Here is a 14845-nt window from a genome sequence, read left to right on the forward strand (position 1 = left end):
TTGTATACAATTTACTGAATTTTTTCACAGTAATGGAGCCAACTTTTGTCAAAATTTGACAAGAACGAAGGATTAATGAAATTAAAAAAAATTGTAATTCGCTACTCCTGAAGAGCCGACATTACTAAATTTAAAACCGAATGACGGAAGGTTACCGGATAATTATACAAATTGATAAAGTGGAGAATTGTAATTAAATCCTGTAAAATTTTCTTAATAATCCGAGCCAAAATTCGAATTAAAATACAGAATTCTGTAGAAGGGAATGCGATTAGAAGCGATGGAGAAAGAGGAGATGAGAAAGAGCATTGACCAAGTTATCCAACCACAGATGTAGAAAGAGGAGAATCGTCCACTATAAGGTTACAACCATTTACAGTAAAAATGAATAAACAAAATGGTACATTCCCATTTGCTCGGTATCCTTATATATCCCAAAGATTCCATGTAACTCGCTTGTAAATCCTCGGGGAACAAAGTAAGATCCTCCACAGGGAACGTACTACAATCGGAAAAGTTTTAAGTTACGTGAAACGTTGTGTTGGCTACAGATATGTGTATCCAGCACAACACCGATACGTGACAATCTCTTGGGATCCACGGCCACTTTTACCAAATTCTGAAGCGGTATTAGTGAGAAATCAATGTTAAAACATCCGGACCTGTTGGAAATATTGCCGTATCGTCATTGCCTTAATTTTGTTTCCAACTCGTTTATTGAACGCTCTCCATCACCGATAATCGCTTATTTTGTTGATTTGTAGCAAATATTTCCTTTAAAACAACTTTAAAAAAAACATTTAAACTCCATTATGTTCCCTCCTTCCCAATGCATTCTTCTCTTGCAAAAATCCTGCTAGTGAAAAATTGATGAGAAGAGAATTATGAAAACTGCTCGAATTTAAAATAATATTAATTATTATAAAGAATTCTGAGTTATAACATGTTATTACGTTCTCTTAATACGGTATATATTTATAGAAACATAAGCAGAAGGCAATGATAATGGCTGTAGGTCCATCAACTCTCGAAGGTATTAAGAGACTGTTTGCCAAATTTGTTACAATTTACAATTTCGTTAAGATAATTTCTAACTAGCAAAATTGGCAACAGTTAGATAATAAAAGCAGCAATTTGGCAAACATTTCGAAATTTTGAACCTTGATCTTCCTTCCGATTGATCAGTTATAATTGATCTTTGGGCTCTCTTCCAAAATACTTGCCAAAACCTCTTAAGGACTCGTGTTTGAGAAAAATTATCTCCAATAAGTTCGGTTAATGAATCATTTTGATCAGAATTATAAAGGTTTTTCGATGCGTAAGAGTGTTAGATAATGGAATAAAACGTGGAAGTGCTCTCAGTTAAAGTTTAGTTTCTGGCCAACAATTTTGTCGAGAGATCAGCATTGAAGATGTTAGATTAAAGTGTAGTGTGTCCACTTTTTAATATTAAAGCTCATTTAACGTAGAGGCCGATGGTAAGATTAAAAAGAATTAAGAGAAGGTTAGAAATGAAGAACGAATCTAAAGCAAGAACAAATAGAAAAGCGTAAAATTTCGCAGTGGCTGCAGAAAGATGCGATCTGTTCCGAGTCGAGCCAGTTGAAGAGCAAACATCAAATATACGTTACGTGAAGCAGAAAAGAGAGAAACAAGGAGGACAAAGGACGGACAGAGGTCCATTTTATTCAATTAATTAAAATTCCGTTATCGAACGGTGGTTAAGTGCTTTACAGTCTGTTAATATGGCGGCCGATACATACCTGACATCTGGCAATAACTTTCAGCTGTTCTCCCACTTTATGACAGATTACCATTCAAGACGTTGTTAAAATAAAAATGACCCAATTAAACGTTGCTTGTTAATTATGCAACACAATTAATTGTTGCAAATATTCCCCATTTTGTTCCCCCTAATTGATAACATTATCAAATTTCTTATCATCGATTTTACAATCTCCTCATTGTTACTTACCTTCTCGCTTTCAATCATTTTTCTTAATTGTCGGACTGACCTTATGACAAAATTTTCCTTTTAAAATTACTTCCTCTCTTAATTCTTCTACCCGTTCATTTATTATTCATTCTTCATAATTAAAGTTATCTGTAACAAGTGGAGGCTTTTTTTTCCTTTCTTACGGCTTACCAATTGACGTCTATAATCTTTACAAAGTATAGCGTCTCTATTAACACCTAACGTGATTTTCTTGCCAATTTTTAAACTTTTGTTATTGCTCCATTAATTAATTTTCTCTCTCCGACTTATAACTAAGTCTAAATTGCACATTCTTGACGTTATTTTTAACGTTTGTCCAGGTTAAATTCCGTTAAATTAATTCCAAATAAAGCAATTCTTGTGTGTGTTATCGCGGCTTTTTTTCTCTGAAATTCCCTTTAAAAAATGCATCATACTTGTAGACGCGGGAGAAGGTGCTTTCCTGTTCGTCTCCGGATAAAGGATGTATCCGGCAAGCGTTGGAGAGGATGTTGTAAAATCCTTTATATTTATAAACAATTTGCATGAGATCTGTGATGTCTGAAGCGTGTGAGTGAGATTTCCGTAATGGCGCTCGCCACTCCAGTGATCCCAGAACTGATTGATGCATCTATTAATAGCAGCGAAATGGAATCTGTTCGGCACCCCACCCAGAATGCGTGCGCCTCTTCTCCCAATTAAAGAACATCAACAATTTACAGATCGGGGCGTGGTCTTCACCGGAGATTTTTTTTTTTGCCTGCTTACCCCTACTTATCTTTCGACCCCCTCCCGTCGAACCCCCGAAGAGCGGGTACATGCAGATGTTGTTACGTCATAACGCGTGGGTAAGGTCTGACTTGATAAATTGTCTTTGCATATCTCAAAGGTCTATCCGTCCGGGAGAATAAAAAGCGCACAAATATTCCCGTTTCGAGCTAATGAACCACGAGAGAATATATCTCCCTAGATACCTGTCTCCTTCACCTCTTTATCTTGTAATCCTCCAGATGCTGGTTCTTAAATAGTGTAATCACTGCAGAGATTAAAGTTCTTGTAGGATTTGTGGGTGGAGAAATTTCTCATCATAATACACTCTTTACTTTACTAAAAGTAGGTTGAGAGATTTTATTGTTAACTTTGGTTTAAAGTGCAGTAACCTAGAGGTGTACAACAAGTGGAGCGATGCGGGCTCCGCTTTCTACAATATATATATATATATATATATACATACATACATATATATATTTTTCCCCCCAAAAAATGTATTGTTTTGCATCAATCATTTATTTTTTTATGAAATGTGTTCTGCTGCATGATAGAGTGGAGTCGGAGAGAAGTAAAGCCAAGCAGTCATACTATATTACCATTCACTTGTCTCCTCAAAGATGGATTTAGACAGACGACTTTCGCTTCAGGAATATTCGGGTAATTCTTTTTTAAATGTAAGTGAATTCCCGAGATGAAAAGATTATTTTGTGCTTTTGAGTGTTGCTCAAAATTTTATCTACGCTTATAGCTAATTGATTATTCCATCATTCTTCTCTCCTCCGCTCGCATTACTTTCACTCTTGCTCTTCCACTATTTTTCGCCCATAGAATTTTGGCCCGGTGTTTCTAAATTTACCTACCACCCGCTTTAAATTGTTATCAAGTCGTAATTAAATTTGCTTACGTCGTTATCCTAAATTTAAATGACGATAATAAAATTTGCCAAAAATATTTCCAGCAACGTTAATCAATTCCTTAACGTGTGTATAAAATTCGATTCGTACTATAAATTCTCGATTTTTTTCAGTTAAAAATTATTATATTTCGGTTTAAAACGGTTCATTTTATTCTCTAATTCGCATTAAATGCTAATACCTTACATAGCCAACCAGCTAAACAGCAATTACTTCAGATTTAAAGAGTGACACGACGATAACCATTAGTGTGAAATAAATCTGAATTTATCCCCTAGAGTATCGGTGGTATACAAGTAAAAAAAAGATATCCAGTTGCGTCAACATTAAGTATTAATCTTCAGAATTTCTAAAAATTGTAAGGAGAGTAGCAAAGAATTTATTTTGAGAGAGCGGCTTGACCAAAACCCATTATGGGGACCAGGGATGGTTCTTAAGGACTTCCCAATGGAATGTGTAAATATTTCATCGTTTTATTGCTCATCATTGCATTAATGTCATGTGAAAGTGGAACGGAGAAGTGTATCCAAAAGATTAGCTTTTAATAATTCAGCCAAACTCGGGTAGCCAAATGACCAAGGTGTCGAGAAGACTCTAGCATTATCCCTCCTAAAAATTATTCTTTTCGCATCCAAACTGCTCACCATTATAGATTTTCAAATGAATTTTTATCATTTTGTCTACTTATTTAATAAAGTTATTATATGAAAGCACCGTTTTATCACTATTATTATTATTTTCTTTTAAATTACAGAATTACCCGAAGAAAAATCCGTAAAATATGTATTAAAACGAAGTAAAATAGCTTTTAAATTCTTTAATTTATTTAAAATTTGACGATAAATTAAGCAAAAAAAATACGATAAATCCGTTGGAAAAATGAGCACAAACCTCAAGAAGTTATGTTAAATGAGATATTTATTTTAAATATTACAAAATTTTTATTGTATTTATACATAAATATTTAACACAATAAAATAATATTGAAAACAAGATTCTAAAAATTGAATTTATTCTTTTTGATTTTTGAAAACTTACAAAAATCCAAATCATAAATGAGAATGGAAAACAATTATTATTATTTTCTTTTAATTGAATCCAAACTATACAATTGTCAGCCAAGATATACAAAAATGTTGATACAAATCTATTAAAATTATTCTTCGTTTTCGTCTTTTGTTTTTTATCAAAGTAAAATTTTATTTTGATGAAAGAGAGCTGACGAAAAATCAAGCTGATATTTCGTTCGTCAGATATTTAAAAGTAATATAAAAATACTATTGTATAACATGACGAGATAACGCGAAAATCTGTGATTCAATTGTTTCTTCCTCAAAGAAAAAAATGCGCACAAATGGCCGAGCGAGTCTTAAATTTAGCTTGAAATAATAATAACTTCCATTATATTTATATATACATACATTAAATTTGTTTCATTTTTATATAATTTTAATTATAAGCGAACGAAAATGACATACGACTCCTCCACTCTACGAGAAAAATCAGGAGATTTTTCCAATAATTATCGAGTTTATATATTTATTTACCATTAATTTCTGTTTATAAACAAAACTAGACACGTTCTTTCGTTTATTATTTACTGAAATAACCATTAACTTGCTTAGAATATCGTTATATATATATATAGAAATCTCGCTCGACCCTTTGACCTGACAATTCTACTCCCAGGTTAGCCTAGTTTACAATTTTCTTATATTTTATATCTAAGGCCTAAGTTTGATATATTTACAGCTGACCTAAATTTTTAAATTAATTTTCTTGGTATCGTATAGGAAATTCTCTCTACTTATTTTTAAAGATTAGAGAAAAATCTTTAAACTTCATTAATATAATAGTCTAAATCCAGTTCAAGTTTTTTTTTTTTTTAAATTTTATATTTTCTCTTGGAAAATGTGAAAAATATATTATATTCAGAAATATGCTCTAAGGATGGCTTCGTATTTTTCTACCTTCAGAGAGTGCTTTTTTTGGCAAAAAACTGCATGAAAGATCGCGAAGGAAAGGGGGTATATAATTCTCGTTGTTTAAGAAAAATTGCCAAAAATTTTTGTTTTTAAATCCCTACATTTTGACTTTCCCGTAATGCCTAGGATTTCATCCACTGAGGTATGCCACATCCGCATAGATAAAGACACGAGGCCGAGGTCGGTTAGAGTCCTTCTCTATAAGCCAAATATGGAGATTTATTAACACAGAATAGCTTATATTCACTACGTGAAACTACATTATTGCACTATCAGCCCAGCGACTAAACTATGCATCGTGTGTATACTAAACTATATATATATATATATAAGTTCCTCACCTCTCTTCGTCTTCGGTAACATCCCTCGTCTGATGTAAACTTATAAAGGTGATAATGAATATAAACCAATTACATTTAATGATCTGTTATCGTTTCCTTGTGCATAGAGTTAATAAAATAAAAATATTTTAGAGATTTATGAGTTATATATATATATATATTATTGCTCGAAATTCAACGAATAGCTGAAACTACACGCTAAGTAAAGGACCACTCCGATCGGAAGTTGGTGTAAAAATTATTGCTTTGGATACACTATTGCTTGGTCGAATTGATTACGTATATATATATATATATATGAAATTTATTGCCTATCGATAATATTTGGAGTCTCTTTAAAACAGGAGGACTCGTAATGTTTGTTCAAGTACGACTTGAGTGCGAAAGTTTTGTCACATCGTTGGCATCTGTAATGCTTAAAGGCCGAGTGCGTCTGCATGTGGGCCCTCAAATTAGACCTATCTGCGAATGCTTTACCACAGTGTGCACAGCCGTAAGGTTTCTCGCCCGTGTGCGATCTCATGTGGCCCTGAAGCAACCAGGGCCTGGAGAATGCCTTACCACACACGCTACACTTGTGATTGAGGTTGTGGGTCAGCACGTGCATGGACAGGGCGGGCATACTGACGTACACTTTACCGCAGGTCGAACATTTCTTGGCCAGTTGAGAATCGGGGCTGCGATGCGTCTGCTTGTGACGTGACAAGTTGGATGAGGTGGCGTACTGTTTACCGCATTCGGTACAAGTGTACCGAGGCCGGGGACGTTCTGGGAGTCCAATCGAATTCCTCCTTCTCGATCTCCCGTCACTGACGAAAAAGGCATCGTAAGTATAACTGACCGTAACACCGTGACTGTAAACGTGAAGTCCTCTGTCTGGTATGGATGCTGGCTCTGGTCTGGGATCAGTCAAGAGGTTGGACCACGGTGTCGTCGGTGTGGTATTTTGATAAAGATTATCTTGAATTCTGCTCGGGGTTTCTTGCCGTATGACTGTAGCCTCGCTAATCGTACCTACAAATGAATAGCGTGTGTAAGTTTTCTACGTTTCTTAAATAAACTATTTCATATAACTCCATAAGTGGACGTCTAGATAAAATAATAATAATAATAATAATTACTCATTTTAAATTCCGATGTGTTATTATCAATGGGAAATTAGGACAACAAAAAGATAAGAATTAAAAATTAATAGGGATAAGTTATCGATCATACATTTATAGACTAATTTATTAAGCCGAGCACACCACATCCACTATGCTAAGTAGATTGGATTTTAATAAATTAAGATTTAACTTTATAAATGGCACATTCGATAACCGAATAAACATACGAGTAACTCGCGGTTAATTAGTTGTATTTCGAACAAACAAAATATTCCAAAAATCCAATATTTTTAAATAATTTTTATCAATTTTTTTCTACATATAAATCTATAGAAACGTTTACTAAAATTAAATACTTATAAGATGCTTTACCGGTAAGACAATTTTAGAATTGCTCCTGTAAATGTTGCTTTCCCGTGAATTAAAATGACGTGCAGTGAAGCCGTCTTTCTCTCCACAATAAATTTGCAATGGTTTAATATATTTTTCTCTATATTAAATTTCCGGGTATTAAAATAAATACGTATAAAATATTTAGTCAAAAAGTTAATTTTGATTCCTTAGAAGGTAATTTATTTGTATTTAGAAAAATATTTTATTATAATTGTGGCCTTAGATCTTCTAATAAAGTTTCTTAGCAGTTGAAATTTTATTCGTATAAAAATAATTTTCTGATATTTTTTGACATTTATATAAAAACTGTTGAAAAGTTTATCCAAATTTCAATTAATATTATTAGAATTTATTCAATTGCGAATTAAAATAAGTGAAAAATTAAATATTGTAGTAAAATTATCAGAGAAGAGGGAGTAACTATTGTCAACGGATAAGAGGAAAAGTACTTTAGAGAATATTTTAAATTGAAAACTTGTAACACATAAATAAAACTGCATATGATAGATACTAGAATAAAGGGGAAAATATAAGCGTAAAAAATAAAAAAAGCAGCTGAAATAACTTATCCTATTCGACTATCGCATCAAATTTGTAGACTTTTCTTAATATTATCATCTTATTAAATGGCTAGAAATAGTTTATTTTCACAATTCAGAAAAGATTCTATTAATTGAGATTGAAGAGTTGTTATCTAATTGTAACAAGGTGGTTCGGGATAAATGCCAGTTAGACAAAGAGAAGAGAATACTGGAAACGTGGCATCATCATTGTTCTTTTAATTATTAAGCATATAATAAATAAATACACTAATTCCCTTTTGTAATTGGCTACATCGGAGGATCCTCTTTGTTATTTGTTTGAGAGTTGAGAAATGCATCTCTTTGTAATTCTACCTTACGTACGGAAAATAATTATCGAGTTGTATTGACAATTAAAACTAGGCAGTCTGAGATTAACTCGAATTCAAATTGGACGTGGAAAACTCGTGTATTAGTTTATTTTTTGCAGTAAACGAGATGAATAACTCCAGGAATAAGCCATAAAATCAATTTATCTATGATAACAGATATTAATCGTGGTCTAGAAGCAGCATCATGTTTAGAATTAGCAAGGGAATGACAACTATCTTATCGAATTGGGTGAAGACAATCCTAAAATTGTCGGATTATAGGATCATCTATACATTATCGAGAGGATTGCGCCGTCAATTGTAGTAGTCCTTTATGAACTGGTCATTTATAGCCCCGTTCAATTATTATATAAGGATAAAATTTCAATATCTGCAGTTCCTTAACATAATTTCCTCTTCCGCCTCGACTAATTATCAGTCTGGAAGCGCTATCAATATACCTTCTAGTTAAAGTAGTTTGTCTTATTTTTCTAATATTATTATCGATTAAGCATGATTTATCTTTATACAATTCAATAGAGAATGCTTTTTTATATAGTTATCTATTCAGTTATACTTCTCAACAACGATCCTCCTTATCAACTTGAAGATCTGATAAAGTAATGATGGTGAGATATAAAAGTTGAAATAATATCAAAAAATGAGGATTTGATAGGTTAAAAAGAGGTTTTCCAAGGTTTGATGTCCACAAATTCTTGGTTTTTAAATTAATTTCTTCACTTATCCTGCATGATTTATATTTTTTGAAGAAAGTTACGTCGTAAGATAGGAAAGAATGGTGGAAGAATTAGCCGAAATTCCGGTTCTAAATACGAACAAATGACCAATTAAATATTATCGAATCGCTTCATCTTAGCAATAATGGAAATTTTTAAATTAAAAATCCCCTACCAATCGACTTTATTAAGTCATTCATTGAAGAGAATTTCTCATCATCCGACTAATAAATACAATCATGAAAAAGTGGATCTCATAGAGTTCTTTCTTTACACAAAAAAGAAAGAAATCCGTTGTAATTTGAGAGGTTCGCATTCCTCCATTCCCATCCGCGATCACGTGATGGGTTCAACTGCATCTCTACCTTCTACCGATCGTATCCGAGCAACTATTATCAGCTGATTACCACACATCGGTACAAGAGGCTTTAGTACATTTTCATTTTTAAATGGGAGAAAATTACTCTAAAGTCTAATTTAAAGTTGAGGAAGTAACTACTTATGAGTGAATGGATGCCCATCTCTCTCCAGCGAATGTTAGGATTATTTTCAAACATTAATTTCTTTCTATTTAAACGGTGTCTGGATGACGAAAGTAGGCGACTTTAATTGAAATTGACCAAAGATTTAAAGATATACGAAACGAAGCATGGCCGATAAGGCTTTCGTGCGGTGTCATCGAATTCCGGACACAAATTTCCAGCTATTAAGATGAAAGGAATTAATTTTAGGATTTTTCCTGCTCCATTAAAAATTACATTTATAAATAAAAGTGAATAATTCCATAAACTGCTCTAATGGACGGCTAATGAACGGGAATGTTAGAGCAAGAAGCATCTCTGTCTCCCTCGAATTGTTAAAAAATGTCCTCATTTCGAATCTTGATGAAGAAGTACGTCCACACACAGTACAAAAATTTATGCATAAATGTGAAAAATAAACATTAGAAGGTAATAAATATATAATGATGATGCTTGGAAGAAATCAAACGAATAGAAAGAGGGATAGAAGATAAGGATTCAGAACAGTAAAATTCGCAAAGGAGAGCTGTAGAGTGCTTTAAACGAGAAACTAAGTTCTTTAGCCAGAGTAAGATTAAGTGTTTATACTGTGCACACAACACATCCTATCTATTGACTTTTCTTCTCCTTCTAACTGCTGAAATCGTTTATAAGGAATCCGATCAGACGAAGTGAAGTCGACTAAATTCCAACATTTATTGAGCCTATTTCCTCTTTTAGAACTTGTTGACAATCAACCCTGCGCGAATTCCAAACGTTTCTGACAGATACAATACCTTCATCCATTGGAAATTTACCAGATTTAAAAGAAAAAAACGATATAAATTGTCTCTCTAAGACGTCTAACCTGTTGTTTCAACTTCAATCATCAGCTGCAGACAGACAAAATGGCAGGATTTGAAAGAAGGAAATGCTTTCGAAAAATGAAATTTATATTATTTCTGATCATTTATACGACTACGTAACACGTAAATTTTAATTTGTACGTAATCAAATGCTCTCCAGTAAAGAGAACAAGAGCATTAAAATGCTGGAAGAATATGCTGTTGTAGGGATATAAAAAACAATAGAAATCAAATATAAAGACAAAATTTCGGTAGAAAACGTTACACGGAAGCCAAATACACGTAAAATAAAATATCTTTTAATAATATTTTTATTAGGAAATACAATTTTGAGAAAGAACAATTCAGATTCTAACAACGAATAGACAAGACAAATAGCGTAATTAGATAGGAAGTTGCGAATAAATTGGAAATAAATAAAAAATATATATATTCAAAATAAAAGAAAATTTGTAATGGAGAAAATTGGATAAATATGAGATGAGTATTATTATAAGGGAGAAAATTGAAGATTAAGAATGGGAGTAAAATTGAGTTAGATCAAACAGAACGAAGACAAAGGGATGGAGTTAAGAGGGATGCGACGTCGGATGCGAAGATTTGATAATACAATAATCAAGAATAATAAAAATAAAAATGAGAAACACGTGTAGGTAATTTTATATAAACAAAGTAATACATTCGATCAACAATTTGTATATTTATATAGTTGAAAGCGGGATAACATTCGTTAAGAGTAAAAATCCTTTATCCAACAAATGATAAAATTTTGTTTATTTATATGAGAATATTACAATAATAAGAATGAAAATCATCAGTTTTAATTTAAATTTATCATTTTAAATAATCGAGATTATCATTTCTAGTAATTTAAAAAGTTTAAAGAAGCTTAAGTGAAGGTAAATTAGGAGCTTTCTGCCATTCATCGAAATTCATGAAATGTTGCGTTTAGAGAAAAGTTCGGGACTAAATGTTAATTCGTTTCTTCGTAGATAAAATTTCACGTCTTTCAGGGGGATATGCCGGCTTTTTCTATCGTCAATTCACTTTAAATGTTATTCTAATAGACGATTGTCATGTAAATGAAACTTATTTAATGAATTTTGTTAAGTGCCATTTACATAACACAAGAAATGCAATTTGAGAGTGCTGAATTAAAGAAAACACACCAATACTTGCCTCATCGACTCGATAAAATCTGAAAAGCAAACATCCCTATGTTGAGAAATTTTCAGTTATCCACGAGTTTTCCGCATCACCTCTTACCATAAATAAACAATACTCGCCACTGATCTTAAATTCCACCTTTTGTACATATTATAACTATAAAAAAAGGTGTGTAAACTTTAAAATATCGTCCTTAAAACACGGTTTATAATTATATGAATGGGTGAAATTTATAAATTACTATAATTCTCCTTTTTTCCTGCTAGATTATCAATTTATAAGGTGTTTAAATAGTTTGGAACGAGGAAGATTTAATTGTTAAGAGTCAGAAAGTCAGCCTAACTTTGTTTATTATAAGAATTTCTATGTTTTTTTATGTTCTAAGACGTGACAAGTGGAAAAAAATGGTCGTGCAGACGGGATAACTCAGTAGAAAATGAAAGGATAATCAGAAAGTGATGACTTAACCGGAATATAATTTTTGAAACAAAAAAAAAGTGGAAGTAACGATAATCAAAGATTTATATAAGAATTACCTTTAGAAAAATGAAATTTAAAAAGTTAAATTTAAAATAATAATAATAATAATAATAATAAAATATTAAAAAATGTGTATGAGGTACTCACCAGTTCCTCTGTTATTGAGAGGAGGGCTGGGTGCAGGCGTCGCCTCTGTGGGACTGGAAGGCTGTCGATATTGCCATCGGTTGGTGTGATCAACCGGATATTTAACCTTTTTGACCAGGAACGATCGGGGCATGGTGTCAGAGTTGAAAGGTCAACGACCTGGCCTCGTAGGACGGTATGGATGTGACATAACGGCGTCCGTCTGGCAACTTCCGCGATGTAGGACTGCCAACAGTCAGTGCTAGTCTTCCCTTTTATACTCTCGTCCAGATTAGTGGCGCACTCTCCATCGCTTCCATACTCTGGTTTCGCGTTTCGATTTCTTTGCCTCGCGCCCTTCCACTCTCCCTCGCCTCTTCCCTAAACAATAATTATCTATGATAATTAAGTGCCTTTCCCCTAACCGTTTTCTAAAGCACCAACCCTAAACCTGACATTATTCCTTTAAACAATTCCCAAAAACCCTATCTTCTTCCATGATTTTCCATAATTCGAGTGCATCTCATAGATTTGGACGACATCCGGTTATCAGATGTTATCTTTTTCTATGCCTCCAGCATCCACGGTAAGACGTATTTTAAAGATTTTTATTTAGTAAAAATGATTTTAAACACGCGATTTAAGTAATTAATAAGGTAAAATTAAATGATATATATGTATATATATAAGTGTTAAATACTTTACTCTTTTAAACGGGTGCTTGTAAAATTCGATAGAGCGTTATTTAATATTTAGGTTAACGCGCGGATAATTGGCTTATCGAGTGTGTAATCATAAAATGTAATTTAAAATTTGGAAAATGCGGAGCTTAAAGGCTCGGACGAGACTCGTTTAATTTTAAATAATTCCATTACAAAATATATTCTGCCCAAAATATTATGAATACGTGGATTCGGAGGAGGGAATATCAAGAAACTGGATCAAATTCGATTTTGGTTTAAAAAATTGATGTAAACACGAGAAGATAAACATGTAAAAATAATTGAAAAGAGAAGATAAGTTTCAAAAATCTTTAAAACATCAAAAATTTGTCAAGCGAACCAATCGGGCTCTTCTACATCTTTCCATTGGACTGCATCCAACTTTACAATTCGCTCTCATGTTATTTTTATCGAGCTTATATGAAACAAATAGGCTCCCGGACGACAATAGACTTATTCAAATTGAATAATATCTGATTGACGATAAAGTTGAATATTTATTTATTTTTAAAAACGTTTTTTCTCTTTATAGTGCCGCAAATACCAGATTTGCGTCAATATATAGAAAAGATATCGTTTATAGTAAAGGAAACATCGTTTTGTAGATACACCTCGTTCGTCTCCCGTGTCCGGATTCATCAATCTTCTCCTAAGAATTTTCAGCTTCTTTTACCGATAGATCTTTCCCAATATTGTTTATGTTGGACACAATTATTCAAACTACTATTCAAAGAATGATGTGTTCAATATCATAAACTGCATTTAAGGCTCCCGCCTTTAATGTTAAGACGTTCCTAAATATTGCTTGAAATATTTATCGGAATCCATAAATGCATTCAAATCTTTTTTAGATTTTCATACATCATAGTTTGAAGTCAAATTTTAAATAATTAAATTTATTAAACGGGATTATTAATCTTTCAATTCTTTGGGCGGAGTTTTCTTGCAAACGCTTCGCCTGGCCGTCGAGAGAAGTTATTGAAAAATTGGGCGGAGAATTTAGGGATTAAAACCTCGAAACTTGATTAAAGAGATGGCCAATTACACGTTTTATTAGTTAAATTAATTAATCCCCTTTATGAAAAGCCAGTGTAAATTATATATCGCTCCTTGTTTCTGATTAAAATTAAGTTTTGCTTGGTTGCGGATAACTCGGAACTAGCCCTAGTTATTATTAATAATAAATTAGTTCTTATCTGTTATTATATACGGAATATACATATATGTATATGTAAATAATTCATTTCCTTAAGTATTTTCACGACTTAGGAGAGAGAGAGGCGCACATTTAAATCTAACTTTTGTATTATTCTCAGCTGAGAAAAGCTAAAACTATTTCTCCTGCATTTACAACGAAGTAATTTAAGTTGAAGTGAACAACTTAGAGCGAACAATGCGACTGAGGTAGTAAATTTGCTCTAAGTTTCGCCCTTCTCAGTAAAAGACATTGCATCGTTATAGATGCACGTAATTTACCCGAACTGTGACAAAATGGTTCGGAATACAAAAACAGCAAACTTCTACTTTAATCAAGTATACCGTTAAGTCGGTAAATATCTGAACGATCGGTTTAAATGTAGGGGAGGGGATATCCATCACTCTTTTCTCTGTATCTGTCACATACTATATACCGGTCCTAATGAAGCCTCAGAAGGAGACAATGGAACGACCGGGATATAAAAACCGGCCTGTGATGTCACAACTGTAGACTGAATGAGACCGAGAGTGACTAAAGGGGTTGAAAGGACAATGTGACTCCATTCACTACATTCGAGGTTTACTCCTGAAAGGGAATTGATAAATTTCTCTAATTTAATTATATGGCCGGATGTACAGAAGTAAATAGCAAGTGCGTGTCCTAAGGAATCGT

At 32.9% G+C, this 14845-nt stretch overlaps 1 protein-coding gene across 1 annotated transcript; it reads right to left on the reverse strand.

The window, feature by feature from the left end:
* Positions 1-5130: 5130 nt before the first annotated feature.
* Positions 5131-12496, reverse strand: LOC136982945 (transcriptional repressor scratch 2-like). The gene is made up of 2 exons (XM_067279522.1): positions 12275-12496; positions 5131-7000 (listed from the first exon to the last, which is right to left on the reverse strand). The coding sequence occupies exons 1-2, from the start codon at positions 12405-12407 to the stop codon at positions 6291-6293; spliced, it is 843 nt and encodes a 280-aa protein (XP_067135623.1). The 5' UTR covers positions 12408-12496; the 3' UTR covers positions 5131-6290.
* Between the last annotated feature and the right edge of the window lie 2349 nt (positions 12497-14845).

Source organism: Centruroides vittatus, unplaced genomic scaffold (genome assembly GCF_030686945.1).
Source record: "Centruroides vittatus isolate TY-2023 unplaced genomic scaffold, ASM3068694v2 contig_874, whole genome shotgun sequence".
In the NCBI taxonomy this organism is placed as follows: domain Eukaryota; kingdom Metazoa; phylum Arthropoda; class Arachnida; order Scorpiones; family Buthidae; genus Centruroides; species Centruroides vittatus.